The sequence below is a fragment of the Limulus polyphemus genome, unplaced genomic scaffold, assembly GCF_000517525.1.
Source record: "Limulus polyphemus unplaced genomic scaffold, Limulus_polyphemus-2.1.2 Scaffold559, whole genome shotgun sequence".
Classification (NCBI taxonomy): Eukaryota; Metazoa; Arthropoda; class Merostomata; order Xiphosura; family Limulidae; genus Limulus; species Limulus polyphemus.
In genome coordinates, this window is record NW_013666169.1 from 136,106 (window position 1) to 148,276 (window position 12,171).

Sequence of the window (12,171 nt, forward strand, 5' to 3'; positions counted from 1 at the left end):
AAATAAAACAAAAACAAGTGTACTACATTTCGTATTCATTGTTTCTAAGGAGAATACCCTAAACATTTCTTTCATACATGGGTATTTCCATACTTCTTATTAGCATAAACACTGTTTTATAATTACTGAAAAGTCATGTGATTCCATAGTTTATACACTTTTTTTTTTTGTAGGAGAGGAACTCTACATTGAATGTTTTTTTTGTAATACTATAGACTAAGTATCAAAAATATTTAAATAATTACAACTACATGTGCATATATTTGAACAGAACAGAAGTACTGCCCACATCAAAAACTTGTTTCTCACGACCAAACAGCCTGTTGATTAGGCCAAGTTACAGCATTAAATGTAATTCAATGAATCCACCTAAAAAAAAAGAAAAAAAGATGTAAACACACACATTACGACTAAAATATCATTAACACGTGGGGTACCGAACTAATGAAACAATGTATTCTATTCTATGTAAGTAGATATGTAAGAAAAGTATATTCAATTACTTATACCGATTGCCAGTATGATTTTGTTTGGTTTTAAGCACATAGCTTACTCTAATCAGAAATTAATATTAATCAAAAGCTTCTCATTCAGTTAAGGAGGCAACAAGCCAACTGTAAAATGTAAAAAATGAAACTAATTGATCCGTTTTAACTGTTATTTAATATTCTCTTTCTTCCATTACTAATGCCTTCATCAAAAACATTCATTATGTTCTTTCTTTAAACAGTTATTAACTTAATGATATAATTTAAGTACCTTTCTAGTCTCCAATATCCTGATTTAATAAACGAAATAAGATTAAGCTATCCTTTCTCAAATTTGTTAACCTAAACAGGTATGCTCAGAGACGAGTCCAGACCTCATGAAGTTTGCCCCCAAAAACCTCAAAATATTCCCAACAATAATTTTTTTATGTTCCAAAGTATTAAGCCCTTTATCTGTATGCAATAATACAACAATTAAAATGAAAACAATCAAATTGCCACTACTGTAGAGTGCTTGCATCTGTAAGATAAAAAATAAACAAGTTTTGTATTCTTTCAATTTGTGAAAATTTATCCAAAATCAAGACTTAGGTCTGCCTAAAGCTACAAACCCATTCTTGATTTAGACTTACGAACTACCAAAAAAAAAAAAAATTAGGACAAAGTAAACACGTAACTGTTACACATTCTAAACAAGTCATAAAAGAATGGGCACTTATTCAAGTACATGTGGACACGTCCCTTTCTTTTCACTTCGCCGAGCACATTTCTCAACGCTCGGTAATCAGAAGGGGAAACACTGCTACCTCATCTAAGAACTGGGTTTTTTTAATGTAAGTAAACATTTTGAAACACTTCTCTCAGTTTAGTGTATGGAAAGTTTCAAATTAAGATATCATAGGTCTAACTTCCAATCTTTTTAATCTGTCTACAAATTAATAAAACACCAGCTTGATATAGCAACTCATATAGTACATTTATTCTCTTCCAAATACATACACAAAACAACTTATTCCAGAATATTCTGCAAGATTCTATAAACAATTTTAATTTCACAAACAAAGTACCAATATCCTTAAGAACTAAAGAACATGGGCAGATTTCTCCTCTAAAGACTACATAGGGCTGAAGACGTGTTGAAACTAAAATTTTGTTCTAAAAGTATTTTTTTTTTAAATTCAGCTAACATAAAGATTTTTTTTTATTTTACACTAAAGAGTCTCGGATCTTTTCAAATCTTCCACGGCAGTATGCAAAGTCTTCACAGAGATTTTAATCAGTTGTTTGTTTCAGCGCTTAATATATAGAAGAAACAATTACCAGAACTCTCTTGAACGGGGGGTTATGGAAGATAATTTAAACATTATTAAGGGGCTAAAGTAGAGAAATTTAGTTCAGTACATCAGCAAAATATCAATTTGTGATGCGACCAAGGCAGTATTACAATTAATCTTAGAGCTTCTGCTTTCAGATAAAAATAATATTCTGCAACAGGTTCCAGACCTCAGATCTGGTAATTAGATCCTATGTTCTTCGACAAAACTAATTTTGGTTGGTTCAACTTTTCCTTTAAACACTGCCTTTAGCTTGGTGCTTCTCTGAAACATTTTTTTTTTTTTGTTAGCCAAGTAACACACCACAGCACTTTTTTTGTCAGCACTTCGCTCGACTAATTCTAAAGTACTTTTTTTCAGCTAAATAGCACCTGAAACATATTTTTGAGCTAACTATAAATCAGAAACACTTCCTGAAGCTACACACGATTACTATTATACTACTCTTTGTTTTTTTAGCACATAGAATTTAAAGAGAGTACACGTAAACAAATAGAAAATTTCATCACCATACACGTAAAACTACATTGCTTTACATTGTTATCGATACCTGCAGGAACAAGTTTTGTGAAAAACCAAGGTTACTTTTATGAGAACCATGTTATTTTAGTCTTCAGCTTTGAAAAACTACAGCAAAATGTGTCATCACAAAATTAGTGAAACCCGTAGCTACACAACTAAAAGAAAAAGTCATTTGCAAAATGTGTGCTTGTTAACACGCTCACCAATAAACAAACATACAGTCTGTACTAAATAAATTGAAACTCGTGATTTTATTATCAATTGTTAAAACAACTTTAGTATATTAACATTACTAGCAGTGCAAGTTTTTAGATGGAAACTTACTGTAATTTAGAATTCTGGTAACATTCATGTACATGTAACATGTTTACTTTTAGAATAAAACAAAGTATTCTTCACTTTATGCACACTAGTGTTTTCATTAAGTCTAGAAACACGATTTTCATTACCTAAATACACAATATTTTTAGTTAAACTGCCATATATTACCTGAATGTACCTTACCATTATCTCTTATACCCAACAGTCAGCCTAGCACTTAATCTTGCAGTGACCACTATACCATGATTACAAAGTACCTTACTCTCATTAACATCTTCCGCAACTTAACTAATATACCCTGCCAACATCTATGATTACTAAGTATCCCCTCCCCTCCCTAACGTAATCACTGACCTACACATTTCTGACAAAAAATTTGAAAGCCTTTCCAAAAATATGATGAAAATTATCTTTAAATTAAGTTCAAAATTAAGACAGCATTATTTAACCCACTGTTTTGGTTTATGCATTCAATTCACAAATCAAGTTGTATGGAAGGCCAAAATAATTCTAATGTAAAACATTTAGGGTCAGCATTGTCTTAAATGTTTATTTTTTTGTATATTTTTTTAAAGATGGGCTAAAGTTTTCATAGAATATGGCTTACATTTATATATTACCATCATGATAACACATGTTCTTACAGAAGAAATTCTGTAAATGCACCAACAGTTACAAGGCATGCGACGAGCAATGGATTATTGATGATCCGTGCATGCATGCTTAGATCTAAGCACGTGTAGTTTCATCCATTCGAGCTCGTTGACCACAATAAAAAGTCAATGTGAAAGGAAAACAATTTTAAAAGTTTGTACAATACTTTTCGTTGTTTGTTATATTTACATATTTAAAGAGCCTATTCACTTCGAAATACTTAATCTGAATGTACAGAAGAACAAGGCAATTAGTGTAATTTGTTAATAAATTAATTGTTGGGATCATTAATTGATTACATTCAATTAATTTTCACATGAGACTTGGATAGCTGGAATAATGGAAATTAGTAACGATCAAAAACACTAATTTAAATTAATTCATTATTTTCATGATGCTAATCTATATCACTTATGCTCGCAGATAATAGAATAAATCACATAATCGAGTAAACTGCCCAGCTCTAATTTACAAATTCCTTTATTTCAAAATTGTAAAAATAATTAACTCCCTGAGAAAAAGTTGGGAGGTTAAACAGTAAAAGACTCTTTCTTACCATTCCCTAACTTTACCTTTCACATGTACAAAACTGAATTATCTATAACAAAGTATTTTGACAAACATTTTGTTCAGAGGGAAGATATTAAAGTTCTAATATAAAAAATAAGAAAAACTAAACTACTCAAAGAGCTCATTAAACAATCCTAAACTATAAGTAGACTTAGATATTCAGACCAGGAAATAAAATATTCATAGAATTGAACTATCTAGGGAGTTTGATGAATGTATTTGATATCTCACACTTTGAAAGTATAACAATCATAATTATTTTACTGAAAGTTAAAAAAACAAACTCAAATTAAAAGGAATAACAATATCAAACAATTTCATAATTCAAATTATTTAGGTTTGAAAGAAAAATATTGTCAAGAGAACAGAATGGGATTAAGTACCTTTCCAGCTTCTAGAATTGTACGGTAGATATATTGTTAAACAACACTCAATAACAGCTACGAATTATTTACGTATACAAAATTATGACATACGAGGAAATCTTTCACAGCTTTCACACGAATGCATAGTGTGTGTGCACTTTTAACACAGGGTAAAACTCACGTGCTTGCGTAGTGTGTGTGTGCACTTTTAACACAGGGTAAAATCCATGTGCTTGCGTAGTGTGTGTGCACTTTTAACACAGGGTAAAACCCACGTGCTTGCGTAGTGTGTGTGCACTTTTAACATAGGGTAAAACCCACGTGCTTGCGTAGTGTGTGTGCACTTTTAACACAGGGTAAAACCCACACGCTTGTTCCGAGAAACAAATATTAATAAAATATGTACATTTCCTAATTTGTTGTATGCAATTTAACATTCCTTTCAATTGTCCTACTATTACTACTTATTTTCATTATTCCTACTATGGAAGCTTTCCAAATGTTAGCTAATGCTAACCAAATGAACCAGAACTGAAAACAATTAGTACGCTCCTAAAATTAAGTACACCTGGTTCATTTTTAAGACTGTGTGTCCACCTGACACCTGTTTACAAACTTTGACTGGTTAACATTGTTCCTATAGATATTTCATTAAGGATATATTGTTACCCTAAAGAAAAAATATTTCAATTGCTTACAGAAGTGATGGAGAAGTTTACCAATTTAGCTACCTATATATATAATTAAAACATTTTTTTGGCAAGTGTAGAAGAATCACTGTTTCTAATAGCAGTGCATACACCATTCTTTAAATGAAGGTGGCAACAGTTAACACAGTTATTCATGCAGAATTTCATGTGTAATTAAATGTGATTCATATTTAAATAGATAAAAATGTCTTTTTGTTCTTGTTTTTTGCTGTGACATACTAGATACAAAAAAAGGCACTTATACAAAAATCTTGTTTTGGGACAAAAAAATACTTTGAGAAGTGCGACTGACTAATTTTAAATTTTAGGAAACAAAGAAATGTTATTTTTTATTCAGTTAATGATTATTTATTTCAGAGTACAAAATAAGTCCATTCTTTGTAACAATATTATTTAATTAGGGACAGATCCAGCCAGTACTACCAAACGCAATTAGTCTTAGAAAACTTCTGTCATAAACCAAAATTCTTCTCGGCAATAAAGAAACAAGCTGAGAAAAAAACCAACTTACCATTAACTTTTCATAAATATTATTACTTGCCATACAAGAGAAATAACAAAAGATATTAACAGTTAAACCACTTATGTCTAGAAGAAACAACTGTACACATAAAGGTACTTTTTATACAATCTACTTAAACAATATTAAAATTCTTATGCACAGAAGAATACATGCTTATCTTGATAGTTTTAAGACCAACTAGTTATTTTATGTTCACTAGTATTCATATAATATATTATATTGTGTGTGCATGTATGGGGGGGGGGGGGTAACACACCAATTGAATAGAAATTAAAACACTTAATTATTAAGATTTAAAACTACACAAACATTCCATGCTAGCACAAATTTCTGATCCCTCACACATACAAGTTTATATATATAAAAATCTGCTTACACTGGTTCCAAATTGAATTTCTGACACTTGTGCACGCAGTTTCCCATGTTGCTTGAAAGGCAATTATGACAGAGTTTACGAGGTTCACCCTAATCCTGGATCGTAACAATTTATGTCAAATTTCACAGCCAGCTGAAACAAACTTTTGGATATTCCACAAATTTCTCTTCAAACTGTTTTGAGAGATATCGGCTCAAACAACACACACCACCTTTAACAAAAGATAATGCTATGTTCCAATAATGTATCACACATGAAATGAGGAACTATGGGCTTTTCTTTTTTAGAAATAAATGAATCCCAATTGGATTGTTTCTCTGTCAAGCACTCATGATGTACACAGGACAATAATATAACCATGCAACATTTAAGGTTCTAAACACTTCATCCAGCTGATGTCATTTTAAAGGAGAAACCTTTTTAACACATTAATATCACTTGTAATATTTCCCTCCATCAAGGGATCAGCCACTAGTGTAGTCAGATCCAGTTCAATGCATCCAAGCTCCTCCCACTCACCTGGCAACCTGACTGATTCTAGCACACAGACGTGAAAAACTTGTCCCTGTACTTACTTACACCACTTTCTTCCACACCATTTCATGACAATGTTATCTTACAAGGAGGGTGGCTTGTTCCAGTAACAGCCTATACCTTTCTACCTTTTTTTTTGCCTGAAGGCTTTGTATAAAGGACAAAGTTACAGTTAAACTCCTTCCAAAATAACTTGAGTGTGTTGACCTACTTACCACACAGGTATGACCCAAGGGATGTTGGCCATAACTCAACTAAATATACTTAGATCATATTTACAGATACCACTCACAACAGAATGTATAAGGTACATACACAAAATACTGGCTCACAATTCAAATCTCTTATTAAAGCAGCTGTATATACAGCTCCTATATACATTTTCAAATAATTAAGAACTTAAGTATCAGTATGCTTTTAAGACTGTATTAAGTACTTGTTTGCTAATTGAGAAAAAAAAAAAAACTGTATGGGTGTGTTCCACAATTTGAGAGAGAGAGAGAAAAGCCACATGAATATATAAAAAGCTTGAAATGATGATGTTAAATTTGATTACAGGTAATTCAATGTCGATTTGTTTTTTTACTTAATAATCCCAAAATTTAATATTAAGTAAAGGAATTAACTTTTCCTATCTTGAAAAGGCAACGAACCAGGTGATTAATTCAAAAATATATTGTTATCAAATGAATTGGTATGACTGAAGCATCAGTTTTTTTTGTATTGAATTCTGAGGGAAGAAGGACAAAAGATCATAACCTTAATATCTGGAAAGGTCAGATATATCTCCAGTTGAAGCACTTTTAACTCTCCAATTAAGTGGTAAGTCTGTGGGATAAATTGTCTCTTGAGGTATATAGGCTGCAACTTTACTACAAGTTTATAAAAGGGGTTAATGAATATTTGGGGAATTGGGGCAGAAGTTAGTGATTAGTTTTCTGTTTGATGAAGAAGGTTGGGAACTTGGGAGTTAAAATATCCTTGATGGGCTAAGACTCTTTGATGTTCCATAACTTATAAAGTTTATAAGTAAAGCATTCCTAAAAGTGATAAACTGTAAATCTGGATAAAATTGGAACATGTGAACAACAATCTATTAAACCTGATTTCATTATCAACTGCATAATGAAAATTGTAAAGTAAATCAATGGAGAAATTAGAGATTTACTAACTAAAGCATGAATTAAACATGATTATAATGGACAATGATATTGTGCAGAATTTGTGGAAAGGAAATTATTCCTGGAGCAGTTCTTACAATACATGGCACATTTTTCAAAAGGTTTCAAAATTTTCACAATAATAGTCTACAGAAAAAGCTGCAAAGAAAGATAATTAAATAAATATTAAAGCTGCTAGGAAAGATAATTAAATAAAAATTACACTGCTTCAAATTTCAAGACTTGCTCATAGCAACACCATTAATATTTATATTAACAAAGTTTCTTGTAAAAGACTCTCTACAATTTAAGCAGCCATTGTCAAACTGGTAAAAAAAACTAATGAAAGAGTAAACTTCACCAAAATTTTTGTTTCATTATTTTACTTTTAGTTTTCAAGCTCTAACGTAATTTTGTAAAATATGCATTTATTAATTTTGCTTTTATCCAAACACACAGCATGCAACTTAGATACAGTTATAAATCATTGCTTAGTTGTATAACTACCACTCAGCTGCTGAAATCCATAAAGCAACCAAGGCAGATCCTATAAGTATAGGATCATTCACTTCTAGATTTAGTACATACAAAAGTCAAGGTATTTGGCTTTTTTGAAATTTGATCAATACTGAGAAGAGATTCAATAATGAAAAAAAAGGAGAAATGAATACTTGGTTGATCTGTAGTATTGTCTTTCATTGGTGAAGGGAAAGATGGGAACGAGCATAGTTGTTGAAGGACACTGGACAACAAGGAGGTGCGACAGGTAGGTCTGGCTTGCGGAACAGGAAAGGTCGATCTTTGAGGAAATGAGCAGCTTTATCTTTTATAGAACTCACTCATTTTTGAAGTTGTCAAATTGTAATCAAAGTGGCCAATGGGGTGTCTTATACGAGGCTCAGAAAATTCTTGTAATTTTAGGAAAATGCTTATTTACTCAGTGCATAAACAAAATAGTAACAGTAATAAAATGCTATCTAAGACTTTGCTTACAGTATTCAGGATATTTCATGTGATTTTATACAAGTTATACAGAGCTTTAGTAGTTATAAATTGTTTATATGAAAATACAAAAGTAAAGGAAAAAAAAACTGGGAAAGCAGACTTAAAAACCTAAGATATATATATGGAGAAACAGAAAAGTTTTTACAAGTTATGTAAAACATTCATAAAACAAATATCCTTCTTAATCTCCTCAAAACTGCATTAAGTCTTATTTTTAAATTGATGAACATGAAAATTAATCATTATAAATGTTGTCCTTCCACAAAATTAAGACTTGTTGGTGAACATAGCAAACAAACACCATACATACATACAATTATCAGTGCAGAATTATTTATGACTGATATAAATGTTCTTAACCTACTAAATATGTTCATATGTAATGAATCTATGTTCCTCCACTGTTTAGGAACATATTTATATAAAACTTTGGAACCTTGATATGCTGGAAAAGTCTCAAATAAAAGCTACTAAAATGATCCTTAGCTTGAGAAATTTATGCAATCAAGAAAGAGTTAAAGCCTGAATATTTTTTTTTATGAAACACAGAAGAGCAATAGCAACTACTCAGGAAGTTAAAATTTCCAGGAAGACAAACTACCCATGATATCCCTTCAGCAGTAGAATGAAAACTTCAATGTCAGGTGTAACATGTATAAGCTTTGGAAGTTTGTATCTATATTGGTTCTCTTATGAAAGGCTTTGTTCTCAGTTACTTCTATAAACTTGCTAAAAGAAACATCTGATGATATGGTGGTGTGTGTTAGAACAACCACTCATGGTACTTGAATACTTGTGCCAAGTTTAGTTTATCTAGGTTGTGAATGAGGCTATAAACACAATTTAAAACATGGTAGTCTCCAGGATTGTATGGGAGGCTATGAACAAAATCCAATGCCAGGCTTGGGTTAGAAGCCCTGGAATGCTACTAATAGACCTACACACACACATCAAACATGCCTGGGTGACCTCCCTGGCACATTTTAGCCTTCTTGACAGAAGTTAAGTCGTATAGATAAGGCCCACCCTGAGTCTACCTGCCAAGTCTGGTTTTGTTAGCTTCAGAACTCTGAGAGGAGTTGGCTGAACCTACAGTCATACACATATATAAAGGTACAATCTGAATTAATGTAGGGTAAAGACACAACTTAGTAAGCTGGAGTTACTTTTAATAATGTTGTAAATGAGAAAAGGATAAAAATATCATTCTTATAGAATGCAAAAAAAAAGTTACTGTCACCAGAACATAATTACAAACCAAAATTATTTTTTTAATTCATGGTATTACAGACCGATTGCATATATGACTAAAGTAAATTTTACATTTAATACAAAACAATACATTGCCACTCAACATGTTTATTATGTTGAACATTTACATTATATCCTAGCTCAAAGTTTCTAAAGTTAGTAAAAATTTAAAACTTACCTAACCAAGGGTCTTCACTAGGCTATATTTAGTACATATATTTTTTTATGAGATTAGTCTTAATACTTTACTTAGCCTGACAGTAATAGTAATATAAGCTCTGTCTGAAAATTCTAGACTCGTTAGAACTTAGGATCGCTTGATTCTTAACTAAGAGTAAAATTTTAAGCTAATTCAGTACAAAGATATACTAAGTACCTTAAAAATATTTAGAAAAGGTGGAGAAGGGCTTAAATCTAATGAAAAATCCAGAGTTCCAATACAAATACTTGAAATAGTCAAGTTTTAAACTAATACAACTTACAACTCAAGTGTAGCAGCAAAAAACTGAAATAATAAATTTAACCTTGCACTTTACAATGCACACAGAACACCAGAAAAATCATTTAGTATATTATATAATTAATACTTGAAATCGCTGGTGCTTGTTGAAACTCAATCATTACAGAAATGAGGAAACCAAAGACTACTGAACGTTTCACAATTAACGAATTATTGCATTTAATACTACCAAAGTACCATATTTTCTCTGGCGAAACCATGTGTAATAATTAATATTAAAATAGTATATTGTTATATTAAACTTTCATATTACGACCAATGTTTAGAGGGAGAGGAAACTACTTTAAAATATACATTCCCTTTTCTTCCCAAACGCATTAGAAAATACAAGAACCTCAGTAATTACTTTTGCTTTTCAGTTTAATACTAAACTTTAAATTATCAACTCACTTTTCGCTTGACATTCTTTAGAAGTTATGTTACCGGTGTATGTTGCCGCCCTCTTATGGATGAACCCGGAAACCGAATTGCGAATTTATCGAAAATATATATAATGTGTCGTCATGATGAGTCAGCACAAAGCAACTTTGTTTCATGGAAGAACAAATGCGCTTTTTCATTACCTTTAGTCCAAAAGTTATTATTAAAGATGTGATATAATTTTGAAATAAAATGTCACTGCCCTTTTCTTCAATATATTTATAATCGCATGATATGCATTCTGCGTAACTTCAACATCTATGTCCTATCATATTTTATTATATACGAATATTCATGGTAACATTTTGACCAATCACAGTGAAGGTCTACTTATACAGTTTTCCCTGTAATTATTGCTGGAAGATATTTCTTCGTAAAGTTGCAACGAGGTAAATATTTTCTATTCTAAACTTTCAAATTACATTTTAAGCTAAGATCTGTCATTCGCGGTTGCTGTATAACTACGATGTTCATCACTAGACTGGTTAGAAGTATAAAATCTGAAAACATATATACAGAATACAAGTTTTCCAAAATACATAAATAAAACATATGCATTGTAATACGGCGGTTAAATTTCCTTCAAAATTGTATATATATTTTTTCTAAATTAATTCATGATCGGTGATGTAGAAAAGATAAGATCGTGATCCAAAATTCTCTTTTCATAAGTTGTTTAAATCCCTGTAATCGTATAAAATATTGAAACGTTTTAGTAAGAGAAAGGATAGCCTACAAAAGCTGTATATACAGTAAGTAATTTTAAGTTTTATTACCAAATACTTATTGCATTTTATATATTTGATTAAGTCATTTAACTTTTATTACCAAATATTTATTGCAATATATATATATATATAATTTCATAAAGAAAGTAAAAGAAAATAGCTTGATTTAAACACTTATTATACATTTTTTAATGTGTTAGTGTGTTCACCTAGTGGTTGTACTGAAATCGTTTTGTTATTGCACAAACCGTTACAAGAAACGTATCTTTACGTCGTAATCTATACTTGGAAATCAGAGCCTGTAATTTCCCTGTCGGAAGCCACACACTATTTCCGAAAAACCGTTCATTTATTATACATAGGTATTACAGATGCTAAATTTGCAAACAGTGAAACTTATCTTTATCACCAAAAATTATTAAAAAAGATAGTTTCTTAATTCAAAGAATTCCTCCCTACCTTTAATCTCTGAGCAAATAACTTACAAATATTAATGCTCAATTAATCAAATCCTAAATCTTTTATCAATTCCAATGGAAGAGCTAAAAGTTGGGTTTCAATACTCGTGGTGGGCAGAGCATAGATAGCTCATTATGTAGCTTGCACTTGACAACAAACAAACCAATGAATGAAAAAACTTTGTTATTTACAAATTACTTGCGTTTGTTTTTAAATGCTCTGAAATTAACA

At 31.0% G+C, this 12,171-nt stretch overlaps 1 protein-coding gene across 2 annotated transcripts in view; it reads right to left on the reverse strand.

Annotated features, from left to right (window-relative positions):
* Positions 1-10,997, reverse strand: part of LOC106459107 (6-phosphogluconate dehydrogenase, decarboxylating) — a 27,824-nt gene extending 16,827 nt beyond the window's left edge. The window contains exons 1-2 of one of the 2 annotated variants that reach the window (XM_022385524.1): positions 10,724-10,800; positions 5,864-6,074 (exon numbers count right to left, since the gene is read on the reverse strand). In XM_022385524.1, coding sequence (XP_022241232.1) covers positions 5,864-5,910 — 47 coding nt within the window. In that variant the 5' untranslated portion in view covers positions 5,911-6,074; positions 10,724-10,800. Of the gene's footprint in view, positions 1-5,863; positions 6,075-10,723 lie in introns of both variants that reach the window. The other variant, XM_013918693.2, reaches the window with a different exon arrangement.
* Between the last annotated feature and the right edge of the window lie 1,174 nt (positions 10,998-12,171).